The sequence below is a fragment of the Gopherus flavomarginatus genome, chromosome 3 (genome assembly GCF_025201925.1).
Source record: "Gopherus flavomarginatus isolate rGopFla2 chromosome 3, rGopFla2.mat.asm, whole genome shotgun sequence".
Taxonomy (NCBI): domain Eukaryota; kingdom Metazoa; phylum Chordata; order Testudines; family Testudinidae; genus Gopherus; species Gopherus flavomarginatus.
Window position 1 is genome coordinate 156121036 of NC_066619.1, and position 17016 is coordinate 156138051.

General features: G+C 43.1%; 1 protein-coding gene across 1 annotated transcript in view; it reads left to right on the forward strand.

Annotated features, from left to right (window-relative positions):
* Window positions 1-14386: 14386 nt before the first annotated feature.
* Window positions 14387-17016, forward strand: part of ANXA3 (annexin A3) — a 32010-nt gene continuing 29380 nt past the window's right edge. The window contains exons 1-2 of the mRNA XM_050945215.1: window positions 14387-14487; window positions 16742-16777. Of these exons, the coding sequence (XP_050801172.1) occupies window positions 16763-16777 (15 nt within the window). The 5' untranslated portion in view covers window positions 14387-14487; window positions 16742-16762. The remainder of the gene's footprint in view (window positions 14488-16741; window positions 16778-17016) is intronic.

The following is a 17016-nucleotide window of genomic DNA, read 5'->3' on the forward strand; positions in this document are numbered from 1 at the left end:
TTATGGCGTTAATGGTGTTTTTTTCATGCAGTACGTCACAATATCTTTTTTTTTTTTTTGCTAATAAATAACATTTTGGTTACTTTTTGATACAAGCTTTCAATTTATTTAATTCTTCATGACACACATGAAGCACCCGAATCACTCTGGAGTCAGTGCTTTGAAGAAAGATGTCTTAGGGTATGGCTACACTTGCAACTTCAAAGCGCTGCTGTGGGAGCGCTCCCGCGGCAGCGCTTTGAAGTGCGAGTGTGGTCGCGGCGCCAGCGCTGGGAGAGAGATCTCCCAGTGCTGCAGGTACTCCACCGCCCCCCACCCCCGTGGGGATTAGCTTACAGTGCTGGGAGCACAGCTTACAGCGCTGGGGCAATGTTTACACTGGCGCTTTACAGCGCTGTAACTTGCTGCGCTCAGGGGGGTGTTTTTTTCACACCCCTGAGTGAGAAAGTTGCAGCGCTGTAAAGCGCCAGTGTAGCCAAGGCCTTAGAGTTGGACACACACAGTGTTATCGAAAAGTTCAGTTATACCGTAATTATTTCCCATTAAATTAGCAATAATGTTATGGTTGTTCAGCATTAAATTAAAAATAATTACCTCATATCTAGCTAAACTCCAAAGGCTATCAGTGTCTCCTCAGTCATTTTACAAGAACTATGTAGAAACAGACTTCAGGAATTTAAGTGGGGTTACTCACCTCCACAAATTACTACTTCCTCGTCCCGATCTGTGAATCCCAGACAAGAGACTGATTCCTGGACAGTCCCACTATGTCTTTCTTTCTTTTTCATATAAAATTCTTCTAAAAATTTGTTTGTTTTTTTAATATTGAAATCTGGGATTTTTTTCCTTCCATCATCCTTTCTTTCTCCTCTTATCTATATTTTTATAGACTTTAAAGGTCAAAAGGGATCATCATGATAATCTGACCACTCACACTGCAGGCCACAGAACCTCATCCACCCACTCCTATAATAGACCCCTCTGGCTGAGTTACTGAAGTCCTCAAATCATAGTTTAAAGACTTCAAATTACTGAAAATCCATCATTTACACTAGTTTAAACCTGCAAGTGACCCATGCCCCATGCTGCAGAGCAAGGCGAAAAACCCTCAGGGTCTCTGCCAATCTGATCCAGGGGAAAATTCCTTCCCGACCTCATACTTGACGATCAGTTAGACCCTGACCATGTGGACAAGTCCCACCAGCCAGACACCTGGGAAAAAATGCTCTGTAGTAAATCACAGACGTCCCTATCTAGTGTCCCATCACTTTTCTTTTCGTTTTCTTCTTTCCACAGAAAAACTGTGACTGCCACTTAAAATTCCAGCCATTCCATGTATCACTTATCACCATTTCCTGAAAAAAAAACTAAATGCCGCAAGTTGGGTATAACAGGGAAATATCAATACTCCTCATTGAAATGAATGACTCTCCTAAGGGCTTGTCTACACTACCGCGTGGGGTCCATCTAAGATACGCAACTTCAGCTACCTGAATAGCATAGCTGAAGTTGATGTACTTAGATCTACTTACCGTGGTGTCTTCGCTGCGATAAGTTGACAGCTGACGCTCTCCCATCGATTCCGCTAGACACGATAAATCAACCCCCGCTGGATCGATCGCTGTCTGCCAATCCAGCGGGTGGTGTAGACAAGTCCTTAGTCTGTTGTTTTGCCCCCCAACCCCCACAGAAGAACTCAGTACCACAGGGAAAGACAAAGAAACTTCACAAGCATTACGATTCATACTGCAAATTGCACTAGTGTCAATCAGACACCTCAAATGGCCTGTACTGGTTTTGCAGTCCTCTTAACCCTTTCTCTGAATTATTTCAACTCTCAAAATTACATAATCTATCAGTCTACTTGTGCAGATGCAAAATCTTCCAGATCCCATAGTCATTACAAATCCTGAGTACAAGCAGCAACAGACCCCACCAGATCCTTCAATTGGCTTCTGTCACTTTAATAATTTTTTGTATTTCAATTTAAATGTTCTGGAGCCACATTAGAAGAGCCCATCAAAACCTTTCCTCTTGTTGATATTATATCAAAACCAATAGAAGCCCTTTGGAAACTGAGGAAATAACCACATGTGATCATGCATTGTCTGGTCTCCGCTGTAAGCCACACAAAGACTCACCTTCTGATAGACCAGTATTCTAAGAAGTGCACAAAGCAATGGGGAGCTTCACTTCTCCCTCTGAGTTGCTTAGCTCCTTCCATGGAACAAAATAGACTCTTTCAGCCAATGAAATCAGATCAGCTGTGGAATGCTGCAATCTGCTCCCAACTTGATAGTCTTCCTGTCTACAAATGGGAAGGAGAAACATTGCCTAATGCCCAGCTCCTTATTCTTAGTTGGAAAAATGCCATTTGCCCCCAATGTGGTAAATGTGCCCTCTTTCAAATCTGTTTTGGTCTTGGAATTGTCTCAGCTCCCTTTCACAGGACAGACCATTTCTCCTTCCAAATACAAACCTTACTTTGAAGCCATTATTTTCTTTCTCTGCAAGAATGGAAGCACAGAAAGTCGAGCTTCTTAAAACATCCACAGGACAAAAGGATGGTCCAATACCATCTGCCCAGGAATTCCCAACTGGGTTCATTTTCAACCTGAAGTGACTCTATCCAAAGTGCATGAAGTTATGTGCAAGGCCTAACTGGACACCAAGGACCAGTCTCCAGAGCCCATCAGTGTCTCCTCAGTCACATTAGAAGAGACATTTAGACAAAGACTTGAGGAATGTACTACAGAACTCTATAGGAAAGGGGCTCCTTGTCCCCAACTGGAATTCCCAAACAAGACAGTTTCCTCCAATGCTCCAGTAAGTCTTACTTTCTTTTCTCCCTTCTAGTTCTTTTCAAATGCTTCCCCCACACACACTAATTCCCTGATTTTCAACCCCTCTCATTTCATTTCTTCACTTTTACATCTATGCTTTCTTCTCTTTTCCTATTCTCTCTCTTTTCTTTCATTTCCTTCCATCCACTGCAAAACATCGACCTTCCATCGTGCTATCTACCCATTCCACTCCTCACCAGCTTTTGGCTTGAGCCCTTAATTCCACTCACGTGCTGAAATCCACACCTGGAAAAGCAACCTCACTCCTCTCACACAAGAACTAGCTTTCCTGAAGCTGGTTGCCAGGCTTCGAGCTCCCACAGATCTGTTCAGTGGCACAGAGGGAAAGAATAAACCTACAATCCTATAAATAACACTGCAAGTTGCAGCAGGCTCCACTAGATCTTTCAATCTGCAGCTGTCGGTTGAACATTCCTTTCCTTCCACTTGAGTGTTGTGCTGCCTCAAAAACAAAAAGTCCATCAGATGTTTTCCTCCTCTTGAGTTTTGATTGAAACAGTTGGAAGCCCTTTTTCAAAAGGTCAAAGGAAATTTCTACTTGCGATGATGCAGCCTCCCATCTCCCCTTTTCACCGCCATTAGCCTTTCCCGCTGATTGAAGGGGCCACATTCTTCATTCCGAGATGCTAACAAGTGCCAGAGTCACTTCTCCCTTTGAGTTGCTTAATTCCTTCCATAGAACAGCGTAAACTCTTTCCTACACTTTAGTTAAAAGATCAGCTGTGGAATGCTGCATGTAGTTCCCAACATGACTGTCAGTCTCCAAGTGGGGATGAGGAACACTGCCTCATGCCCAGCTCCTTATTCCTAGTTGGAAAAATGCCATTTGACCCATGTGGTAAATGTGCCCTCTTTCAAGTCTTACCGGTCTCAGAATTTTCTCAGCTTGCTTTTATGGGATAGACCTTTTCTCCTTCAAAATACAAACCTCGCATTGAACTGAAGCCATGATTTTCTAACATACCACCTCCTGCCCAGGATTGTCCAAGTGGGCTGATTTCAGCCTTAAGCAACTCCATCCTAAGTGCCTGGGCAAGTCCTAACCAGATACGAAGGACCAATCTCCAGGGCCCATTAGTGTCTCGTCAATCACCTTTAAAGAGACACTTAGGCAAAGACTTGAGGAGTTTTTAGATTGACTTACTATTTTACGGCTCTAATCTCCTGCGGTAGCTCTCCCAAACCGGTTTTGCTGATTGAAGGGGCCATGCTCCTCTTTCCAAGAAGCTGATAACTGCAGGAGGCAGTGGAGAGCTTCACTGCTCCCTTTGAGTTGCTTAGTTTCTTATTGGAGGTAGACATTCTGTTTCCTACACGTAAATGAAAATAGGAGTGATGTAATGGTGTAAGCTCTTTCAAAAGTCATTGGTCTTATAATGTATTTGAAGGGAAGATGTTAACTACAGCAGTGGGCGAAAGAGCTGCACTTACTGTTTTCTGCAAATAAAATCACTGAAAAATGCATTTTTCTCACAGATTAGCTGAATAATTTTCCCTTCACATTTTCTGGTGGGAATGAGATTTTGTTCACTAAATAGCTGAAGGAGAATAAATTAGTAGTGTTTTCTCTATTATAATGCTTAGCTCCGTTTTTAGCACAGGTTTGGTGGAATAAGTGAATGTTACTCCTCCCTTTGAACTGATTAGAACTGAAAGTTGTTTCCAATCTTTAAACTCTCACAGAGCTGTGAATTCCAGAGAGAGAGAGAATCCTCAAATCATTGAAATTCCAGTTGCGAATTGCAGTTGTCTCTATTAGCTCCCTTCTAGTGACCTTTATTTCTTCTGCTTTCCTCTTTTCCTTCACTTGTATGGATAGAAATGCTCTGCAACTTTCAAAACAGAAGCCTTCTGCACTGGCACAGTTGGTGACCAACTAGAACACATATTAGCCATTTCTAGATTTCAAGTAATATATTCTCTGTAACAATGCAGCCTTCCATCTCTCCTTCTAGCTGTCACAGTTCTCTCCTGGTGGTTGCAGGTACTGCACAGAACATAGAAAATGCTAGATTTTCAAAATAGCTCTAAATTAGATTTTCAGTTTCTCAAGATGCATAATTGGGGCCATGTTTTCAAAAGTGCTTAGCACGGATTAGTTCCTAGTGTGATACTTTTGGTGAGACATTTAAAAGGGCTCAGGAGTCATTTACAGATATACAGTATTTTGTAAATCTGGTCTTCAAGTTTTCATACAAATGTAAGCTATACACTTTTGCAAATCTGGTCTCAAGATGTTAAAATCTGCAAGAGGAAGTGTCAAATTAGCGCAAAGGGAGTGGAAGCAAGTTCCTCACAATGAGGGAGATAGACTTTTTTGTATTATGAAAAGAGAAGCTCAGTGGAGGGATTGTGGAAAAAGCCCTAACCATTATTAACTGCCGAGGTCTCTATAAGGAAGAGGTTCATTGTCTCTTTTCCATCTCCTCCAAACTGAGGGGTTAAAAGTCCTCACCAGATTTTGAGTCAAACATCATGAATATTTTGTAAATTAGGTAACTTATGAATGTTTTACTGAGCATCAGCAATCTTGTGACGTGAATGAGAATCACTGCACCCTCATCAGGCGTGAAACTATTATCTGAGCAGGTCTCAGGACAATATCTAGACTGAATTGATGGCCTCTTAGATGAATTGACTCACTCTGGAACTGGACACATACAACCCCTCACATTATCACAAAAGTGCTTGAAGTCACCAGTCCCAGGACCCATAAGAAAAATCTCATTAAACTGCTATTTTGATATCTCACAGCCAACACTGCCTTCTAGAGATCCAATAACCTCTTTTGAAGCAAATAAGCAAGGGCCCTTCTAGACTCCACAAGAGCCCCTAAAAAATGGCAGAAGCTCAGTAGGATTCAGATGCAACTCTCCCACTTTTAGCCTCAACTACACCATGTTGAAGATGGAGTACGATAGTTGGAGGATGAGGAGCACAGTTGAATTGTCTGCTGTTCATTTAGGCCAATTATCTCAAAGTTATATCTGTGAAATCTGGCAATGATGGTGTGTAGACATCAATGTCAGACACTTGGTGAATCTTCTTGAGGATGCCACCAGCCCAGAAAGGATTACTTTATGTTGAAAATGGTCCTTGCTTCCCAACCTTTTTATAACCAAGATGTGGATTATTTCATTGCATAAAGCAAGGAATAGGCAAAGAGCATTGGATTCTGGAGTGGTTTCAAATTCTCAAAACTCCAGAGAACATAATGCAGTCTTGAACACGATGCTGGAAAACAACTGCAAATGTTCGAAGCTATGTAAATGTTTCTTCTTCCTAAAGGACAGATGGTGCTGAAAGAGAGTGAGCCCATAACTTTCTTACGGGTTCCAGAATCTCCATAAGAAACAGAAGGAGAAGATAATATCAGAACTGAATCACCTAGTAACATGTATGATAAAGTAAACTTCTTGAGAATATTCCTCTACTGAGTTCCAGAGCTCATTACACAGCAAAAGGTATCGTACAGTATCTTCAGGAGGGGGAGAAGTTTCACTCTCTACCCTTGAACACTTAGATTGAAACAGGCTTAGACTCATACAACCTATCCATTCATCCAGCATCTTAAGAATAAAAGTCCAAAGAAATCTATGTGCAAATTGGCCAAAACTACCACGGTATACAAAGAAAAAAACTCTATCCATCCATCACTCCTTTCCTCCCTTATCATACAACTATTACTTGTCCATCTCTGTGTCTCTCTTTTGACCTACATTGCACACTGTCCTCCTCACCATGGTGCCTGGGCACTTCTGGTACTGAAACTATTAAAATAACACTCTCAAAGCATTCTCGTCTCCAATATGCTCTATGGGTCTAGCCAGCCCTGCTTCACTGGATGGAGGATTCAAAATACTATGCTGTGGTTGCTAGGCACCCCAGCTTGACATAACCAATGACAAGAGTAATATCAGTATATCATAGTATGAGTGATGAATATGCAATTGTAGTGTCAGAGTCAAACTGTCTCCTCTCTGCCCCCATCATACCTTGGTCTCTCGCTCTCTCAAGTCCAATATCCAGATGTATATTTCAGAATCAAAAACACAAACCTAAATAATAAATAGGATTAAATATAAGACAATCTGGTTGCGGTCCATAACGGTTAGAGCTTTAGAGAACTTCCTGGAAGTCCATGGGAGTCTGTCCATTGGTTTGAAATGGTTGTGATTCAGATATTTTAATGCCAAGTTAATGAGAAAAAAATTAAGAAAATGTTGTAGGAAAGAAATTCTTTTTCCAAAGGGGTTGTCCTGAGAGATCCCTTTGCAGGCATGAATACTCGTTAGGGGTCTTAGGGATTTTATTTCTGATACTGAAACCAGAAACTCTCAAATAACAATTCTCCTCCTAAACAAGAGAGGGTAGATCATTCTTAGAATTTTTAAAATTTTTACTACTATTCCCTCTCTCAGTAGGTTTTCCTTTTATCCGTTCTTTTTCTTTCCTTCTTGCTTCCTCTTCAGTCCCTTTTTCTTTTGATTCCATTGACTTACAAAATACAGTTGCTGGTGTCATTTCCTGGCAAATACACTCCCCACCAGATACCGAACCAAACCATCTCACTTCTGCAGGGATGCTGAATTCCACAAGTTGGAGCAAACTGAGGAATTCACTCATCCTTTTGAACTGACTAGCTCTCCTAGGAAAGTAAAGAAGCTTGACAATCATTAAAATTCCCAGTGCAAACTGCAATAATCTCTATCAGATCCCTTCAACTGACCTCTAGCAGTTTCAACTCTTCTTTCTTTCATTTCATTTCATTGCTGTACTGCTTCAGAATTAGATCCATCAGACACTTTGCTCCACTGCCAAACTTAGTATTGAACTGAAACTTGTAACAGCTGTTTGGAAAGTGCAAAATGAAATTTTCACTTGGATGATGTGGCCTCCCATCTCCCCTTCCAGCTGCCCCAATCCTCTCCTGGTGACTGATCCAACTGCATCCACCACACAAGAAATCACTTATTCAGAAGAGCCAGATTTTCATCACAACTTGTCATAAGTAATGACAGAAGCAAAGCAGTTACATCACTATATATGTGATGAATATGCACGTGCTGTGTCCAAACTAAATTATCTCCTTCCTGCCCTCATATCTTGCTCACTCTCTCCAATATCCAAATATTTATTTCACTGTCAGAAACACAAGACCCTTCATAATACATCTGATTAAACAGATGTCAAATCGGATGAACTCCCTATGGAGGGAGGAACAGACACAGTCACCTGCTGAGCTTCGTGTTTTAATCTGGAAAGCCTCCCTTTGACTCCTGTGTGGGAAACATATCCTATTTCAATTCTTAACTGGCCTCTGAATTTTTCCAGGTGTCCTTCATAGGGCCAGCCACTGTCTCCTGACACAGACCTAATTGTTAAATCATGATTTTCCATCCAGGCACAACAGGGTAAACACAAATTATTACCTGGACACTGTGCAAGCAAAAATGCATCTGCAGGAACTTTTAAAGGATCGGGTCTCTTTCAGGTATTTCAAATTGGATGCCCAAACACTCATTCACCCAGAATCACCAGTTTCTTTTGAAAATCTTAGTAAATATATTTTGAGAACTTTCTCTTTCATACATTCCCTCTGCCAATCCCCAGTATAGGAGGTCGGTAAGCATTAACAATCTGTGGAGAGAAAAAGACCGCAGAAGGTATCACCTCAGAAGTGAATCTTTGATATTCTGAGCAGGGACTATAGCAAGTCTGAATTTCTCAGGTGCAAAGTGAGTTAACTCTATTCTAAAGTGCATGCAAGCAAACCCTCACAACAGTGCTTGAAGCCACCAGTCCCAGTAATCCATAAGAAAAATTTCATCAAATGGCTGCTTCGACACCTCACAGCTAGCATTGCCTCCTAAAGATTAAATCTCTCTTGAAGCAGACAAACAAGAGTCCATCTGGAATCCAAAAAAGCCTCTAAAAATGTCAGAAGCTGAGCAGGATTCAGAACTGACTTTTCTACTTACACCCCCACTGAAGACCACGTGCAATATTTTCAAGGTGTCAAGCAGTTTGATCAGATCATATTCTTTCAAGCAAGCCTTTGTATAAAGGTACATCTGTAAAGTCTAACAATGAAAGTGTGCAGCCACCACACATAGTGAACCTATCTGACAATCTCAGCAACCCAGAAGGGTGCACATTGTACTGAAAATATTCTTATCTAGATCTGCCCCTGCAGTATTTCCTGTGCCTTTTCATTATCAAGATGTGGAATTACACATAGCAAAGATTAAGAGATGAACAAAGGACATCAGGGTCTGGAGTGGTTTCAAACTACAAAGCTCCAGAATCTAAACGGGAAGTTAGGACAGGGTGCTGGGAAAAAAATGCAACCCCATCTTTAGGGACACATTGGCAGTGAAACAGAGTGAGCCCATCTCTCTCTCAGGTTCTGGATACTCTACATTAATAGGGAGGGTGACTCATTTCTTTTCCCTTTGTTCAGGAATGTCAACTCACGCAGGAGGCTTGATTTGAACTGAGGAATAAAAAGGTATGTTCCCCTAAAATTGGGTCAACTTATTCAGCTTATTTGTGAAAAGCTCTCCAACACTCTGAAAACTGAATCATCTGGTGATGTAGAAGATGAAGAAAAAACTTCTGGAGACTGTTCCTCCTCTGAATGCCATTGTTCCTCCCTCAGCAAATGAATTCTGTGGAATCCTTACGAAGGGCAGAAGTTTCATTCTCTATCCTTCAACAGGCTCACAATCACTGACCATCCATTCCTCCAACAATTTCCAAAAGGAAAACATAACCCATGGAAGAAGAGGCCAAAAAGCCCATTGCCCAAGACGGTCAAAAATACAAAGATCTGTCAACCAGCTATAACTTATCTGACTGCCTACATTGTGCTCATCACCATATTATCTGATCACTTCTGGTATTAAAATTATTTAAATAGTGCTGTCGATGAGCTATAAGATCTCAAATATACTCAGTCTCCGACTTTTCCTGGTTCACTGGCCTGCAGGGTTCAAGATGCTATGGTAATACCACTTGACACAACAATGATATCAGAAAGATTGTTACACACTATGTGCATAGTGAACAGGCAGTTTCAGTGTCCAAGCCAAGTTATTTCCTCCCCTGCTCCAGTTATCCTTGCTTTCTCTCTTCCAGGTCCAATATCTCTTCAAAATATTATTTCAGAACCAGAAGTACAAGTACCTAAATGATTAAATAGAAGCCAAAGGGGCGGCAGATATCAACAGTCATGGGCTGATTGAAAGCCCACTGAAGTCTATGACAAAAATTTCTTGGAAAGAAATTCAGTTCCCAAAGTTACTGGTCAGTGCTAACACTTTCAAGGCATGAATAAAAGTGGCTATTTAAGAGGTTATTGGATTATACTTCTGTCACTTCAACTCTAGGTATCCAGACATCCAGAGTATGTCTAAATATTGCAGATTTTATTTTTATTTTTTTTATTTTTTTGCAGAACACCTCTAAGATATGGCCTTTTCTATCCATCCACACAGCTAAAACTTATCCAGGCTCTCATCCCCTCATGACTTGATTACTGCAACATCCTTTTCTCTGGCATGGTGGGATGATCTCCTGGGGTACCCAAAATTGTGTGTTACCGCTCTCAGCCTCAGCAAGTGAGAGCTTTGCTACTAAGCTACTAGTCAGCTCCCTGACACACCTACTTGTCCAAACCTTGCCTAGCAGGTAACAATTAGTAAATCCCAAATCCTAAATTCCTCATAGAAATCTTTCTGCCATGCACAGCTCCATCTTACTGTAACACTCACAAAACCTTATCAAATTTGTTACTCCACTGAAGAGACAGTAAACAGCAGCTTATTATCTTACCTGGGGTTAACAAACACTATCTCAATCAAAGCACTGAGTTAGTTATAGTAAAAGTAAATTTCATTAAAAAGGCATAGGTTTAAGTGATATCAAACATAAGGAAGAATGATAGAAATGGGTACAAGCCAACAAAAATAAGAATGCTTCTAAGACTTCAATATAACTTTGTCCTTTGTTCAAAGATGTTTTTCTTACCATTTGTCCAACATGGCTGACCAGTTTTTAGCCAGGACCTTTCACAGAGCTCAAAGTCCTTGGTTTCTTTGTTTCCTCACGTGAAGGATAACTCAGGAGTTCACTCCTCCTTTCATGATAGTACAGTAAACCTTTGAATTGTATTCTTTTGAAGGGTATCCCCATACAAAGTTCCTTTCCCCTGCCTGGTGTAGACACCTTGCCGGTTCCTCTCCCGCTGATTATTTTTACAATGCTAATGATCTCTTCCTGCAACCTCTGATACAAATGAATAGCCCATTGAACTTATCCACACATGGTCTGAGGTATTGACCTCTTTTCTTTGTCTGGAGAAAAAACGTATTTATTAATTCCGTCTGTCTGGTTCAAATACATTTTAGTCACGTATTTACAGCACATCTATAAAGTTCTTTGTGGTTAACTTTACATGCATCACACAAGAATATTAATGATCAGTGAGTTATTAGTTTTCCAGTGAGATGTTACATGCCTCTTTTTGGGTATATATCATGACAACAGTGCACCATCTGGCATTGGGGTACTCTTAAGGTCACACCTTGACAAAGACAAGCTTGCCTGCTCATATTTTCTCAGATTGCTGCAGCAAAGATCATTTTTATAGCCCATCACTTTGATCATGTCCTCTCTCTCTGTGTCCCTCTTCTGTCTGCCCCTTCTCTATTGCGTCAACTATCAGCTGCCTTTTTTCATTTTCAAGCTCCATTGTGGCCTATCCCCACCTTTCCTATCATTTCTCATTCACTATCAAAATGCTGACTCCAGCTTCCATCACCCACCTGTCACTTTTTCAAAAAAGCACCTTTATGCCATCACCCATCTGTCACATTTTCAAAAAAGCCCCTTTATGCCTTCTCCCATGCAGCTCCTCACGCTTGGGAGGAGCTCCCCATAAACAACCGCAAAGATACTTCATTATCTTCCTTCAAATCCTTCCTTAAACACTCCTTTGCTTTAATGCCTACAAAAAACTTGACAAGAGTTAAGTTGCTGGTGCCCTGATACCACTACCTATCAGGTGGGAAAAGGGCATTTTTTTATTCCAGTAGAAAAATCCCGACCAGCTCTAACCAAAGGAACTTATATGGCCCCCATTATCGTGGTATCTGAATGCCTCACAATCATTAGTGTATTTATCCTCACGACACACCTTTGAGGTAAGGAAGTGCTATAGGGAACCGAAGCACAAAGATGATAAGTGGTCCCACAGGAAGTCCGTGGCAGAACATGGTTAGCACCCTAATTATAGGACCATTCTTCCACAACTATACACACTTCAAGCCCTCAATGCTCTTTTCTTCCTTTCAGGTCTCCTAAGCTACAGCCAGCACATTCTCTCAGAGACTATCACTCCGATTGTGTTGCCTTAATCTACCCACACAGTCAACAGCCTCCTTGAGTTTAGGTTGCCACATACACCTTCCTAGCAAATACAGTGTTACCCTCCCATTCCCCACAAAGTCACTATTATCCATCGTGTGGCCTCTGTTTGGGTCCAGTCCAGTCTGACACTTCTGGGCTGAGTGCCGCTGGTCCAGCCAGGATGCTGTTCCGGCTGCCTCTAAAATGCGAGATGGTGGTTGGGTGGCAGCTGATGCTGGTGAGGCAGGAAAAGCCTCTTCTGTCCTGAAGGGATAACAGGTCCCATGCCCGAGAGCAGGGAGTGTGAAACCTGGTGATGCTGGATTTGTCGGGACATAGGCAATGCCCAGCAGCCCCCTCAGTGCTATGAGACTTCTGGTCAGCTTGGGAGAGGCAATGGGACTCTAGGTCTCCCCTCTCTGTCCTGTACTGCCCAACTGCCACTCCCAACTGCCATGGAATCTTAAGATACAAACATTCCATCTGACAGGTACCTAAACAGCAAGGTTAAGGCCCTGTTGGTAGTCACCCCATGGGTCATCTGGGGCCAGTGCCAAGCAGGGGGCAAAAGGGAAGGGAAGTACCATCACTGAGGCCCGAATCACTCTTCCACTGAAATGCTCATTAAGGGAGATGGGGCAGTAAATACCATCAGAGAGAGGACAGACGTTTTGCCTCTCCCCCAACCATGGACCATCCAGAGTTCTATCCCAGAGCTCATGTACCCTGTGGGATCAGTGGGAGACTAGGAGTGTGGGTTCTTCATAGAGTGTCACCAGCCCAGCACCAGGAACTCCTGCCCTCCCATGGCTCCCTGACAATGTAGCTGTGTTGTCAGGTCTTTCCTTAGCCATTGTTGTCTAGAAGTCCACTGTGGGTAAAGTGGTTTTCCTAGCACAAAGGGAGCTATATAAGAGAACATGCCTTCCTAACATGCATGTCCACAAGGCTGGGGCTAGGGGTTTGTGTATGTCTCCTTTTCACATTAGCTCATCCTCACCGTGGCCAGAGTTTACTAATCCTGGGCCCTTTGTCAGGTCCAACACAAGGGGGCAAAGTGCTGCAGAGGCAGCTGACCCCTTTTCCTACAACAAGGGAGACTCTCCATACAGCTAACATTGGCTGCCTGATCTGGTTCCTGCATATCCCATGGATAAATAAAGTCTTGCTGGCATTTGATTTCACACTAGGGCAAAGCTGCCCGAGGGGAGGGGGGGCAAGTGGGGCAATTTGCCCCAGGCCCCAGGTGCCCCTGGAGCGAGGTCCTTCCCTCGCTCCGGGGGCCCCAGAAAACTCTCGCAGGGCCTGGGCTCCCGGAGTATCTTCCGTGGCAATTCAGTGGCGGGGGGGGGGGTCCTTCTGCTCCAGGACCCGCCGCTGAAGTGCCCCAAAGACCCATGGCAGGAGGGTTCCTTCCACCTCGGGACTCGCTGCCGAAGTGGTTATAAATGACAAAATACTTCTCAAGACACCCCAGGTGACGTGTTCCTGCCACCACTGCGCCTTTCTGAAATAGCTGGGACATGCGACTCCCCCAAACCAAAGCTTTATAGCTGCAGAATATTCTGCCACACCTCACCCACCCCGCCTTCTAATCTGGAAATATTGCTTGCATTACGTAGTGGGCTGTGACTGGGCAGGGTGACAAAAGATTTCATAGCCAGCCCAGTGGCTGCCAGTGTTGCACCCACCATTCCACACTGCACTTTCTTTGTGAGTGATCACACCATGAACCTTCACAGAGCAACCACACCCCAATATTTCAATCAATTTGTTGCCAGTCCAGCTGTGGTGTTTTCACAGCCATTCTATTCACAAATGCAGAAGAGAGAGAAAATCTGCCTTGGCTTTAGGACATCTAAAAGGGGGAGGGGTGAAAATGACTCAATTCAACACATCTGTGTTCAATTTTGTTAGAAAGGTTAAAAATATATTTAAGTTCAGCTTCACACACCCACCCCCTTGCCCAAGGACTGCAAGAAGGAGAGAGCAGCTACCCTAAGACTGGAAGAGCCTGGGAGGAAGGGCAAGAGACAGGAAAGGGAGCTGCTGGGATGGGGTGGAGTACTGGGGAGAGTTTTCCACTTACCCTTGCTGGGCAGGTGGAGCCTGCGCTGGGGGCGGGTCTGGGCGGCGCCCGCTACTCTCTGTCTCCTGCTCCGGGCGCTGTCTGCAGCTGCTCTCGCCGCGGGTGGTTTGCGGGGATTTCCAGGTACGTGTCTCAGGGGGGGAGCCCGCCTGGTGCTGTTCCAGGGGCCGCTCGCCTCCCCCGCTGTGTCAGGCGCTGCCGAAGCCGGGGGTGGGGGGCACGACTGCGCTTTCCCTGCAGAGCTGCCCCAGGCCCCGTAGCTACTGCTCGGTTTCCGCTGCGTGTTGCATTCCCACGCGGCTGGGGGGGTGGTTCTGGGTCTCTGCCCCTGTCCCGTCCCAGACCGCTTGCACCAGTGGGTGAGAGTGAAATCTGTGCTGGGGGGCAGCTAGCAGCCGATGACCCCACCTCCCTTGCACCCCTGAACTTCGGAAGTGTTTGGGGGCAAGCCAAGCCACACCCCTGCCTTTACAGAGCCCGAGATTTGAACCCACTGCTGGCCTAAATGAAACCTTATTATTCACCAGGTGCTTGTGCACTGCCTGTCCTTAACCCTCTCCTGGATAGCCTGCAGGGGTTCTCTGATATAGTCGCATCTTCCCTTCTGGGCCACCTACCTTCTCATTGGCAAGTGACTGGCAGCTCTGCAATTATGCACATGGAACAATATTAAGGGAGTGGCTTAATATATATTTTAGCTTTTTTTAACATGATCAGGGAGCTGGAAACAAGGAGGAACAGCCAGTGCCGTGTGATCAACCAGTTGGCCATAGATTATCAACAAGTGTTCTGTAAATGTAGGCCCCAAACGCACAAGTAGCTTTGGAACCGCTGGACTATTCAGTTTCATTTTCAGGGGTAGCTCCTACAGCCTTGGTGTATGGGATTTACAAAGACTGAAAGAAATACTTCCTGAACACATTTGTAGTAACAGAGATTTTTATTGTTTTTAAATCCAGTTTTTAAAATAAAACCTACCTTGAGGAAACAAGCTGCCTGACAGTGCTCTTTTAAAGAAATTGCTTAAAAACAGGATTTCACATAGTGGCAGTGATCCTTCATGTGGGATTTACTGAGTTTAACAGATAGCATCTGTCATTTGGTTTTCTGATGCTTGATAGTAGTTCGGCTAACTAGACATGTGTGAGAGGGGATGGATCACTTGATTACCTGTTCTGCTCATTCCCTCTGGGTCACCTGGCATTGGCTGCTGTCCGCAGACAGGATACTGGGCTAGATGGACCTTTGGTCTGAACCAGTATGGCTTTCTTATGACCAAAAGGGTCCAAGGATTCCAGCCAGTAGATGAACAAAGCTAAAATCCACTGGCTTTGGTAAGAATACAAAATAAAAATATGCAGTCTTAAGTCTTGTCTATGCTTACTTATTTATAAGAAACTTCAACTTCATATCTTCAAATGACAAAATTAAGTCAAATCTCAAACTTCTTGGGGTGATGCAGAATCTTGGAGGAACCTAGAAATGCCCGATGAAAAGGTGGCTATGCGCTCCTGTGTGTGAGTGGAATTTTACTGTAGGATAAAATAAGTATGGTGAAAGAAACGGATATGTTTCAGCATTAGTCATGTGTATCTGAAGCAATATAAATAAACCAACAAACAAAAACTCCTATCAGAGTGAGGAACCAGTTAACTTAGGACTGAGTCCTGCAATCTTTACTCATGAGTAATTCTCCTGTAAGAAGTGCCATTGAAATCAGTGGGGATGTTCAGAATGGTAAAGCTGTAAGGGGAAAGGGCCCAAGGTTTGTAGCTCTTTTGAAAAGAGTCCTCCTCCTGTCATCCTAAAATGTTCCTGCCAATGGAGGTTACAGACTGTCTTGATTCAGTTAAGCCACCTTGAACCTAATTCAGCAAAGAGAGCTCAGTTTGCAGGAGGAGGTGAAATCAGAGTTAATAAACGAGGCTATCCCGGTCAGGGTAGAAGTTGTGGACAAGTGCACAAACCAGATCTGATAAGGGAGAGGAGTCTGCCAACCATTAAGACATTTTTCCAGATTTTTGTTTTTATAATATCAGGAAAGGCAGGAGGATTTCTTTTAAACAAAACATTGAGCTGAGCAAGTATGTTTACAGTGTCTGCCAAATGGAAAAAATCCATGTAAGGTTCTGTCTTCAGACTCCAAAACTCTGTATTTGTGCTCTGATAGCATATAAAGTATGATCCAAGACAACAGAGCTTTATAGTTTCCTGAGAGAGTTTAGTTTAGTTTAATCCTTTCACCTTCGCTCTCAGTATAAGGTGTTTTCTGCCATGTTTATAATTTTTTAACATTGGAAGGCTGATAACTTTGTTTTTTATTATCAGTAAATATAAATTAGCACTATGTCTTATTCTATTAATATCTGTTTTTCAGATTCAGTGAAACAATCATATCATGGCATCAGTTTGGGTGAGTTAAAAAAAAAATCTTAAAAAATGACTTCTGGAAAGTCCTGTGATATATATTTTCCCCTAAAAGTGAGGCAAACCTTCCACAAAAAGAGTATTGCTGTGGGAAAGAAACAAGATCAAACTTATTCAAACACAGATGTTTCTCACTTCTATTGATAGCTAGACAGAGCTTCTGGATATTTGTTGCTTTTGGAAAAACAGGCCAGTTTTTAGAAGCACCTAAATATGGACTGTAGG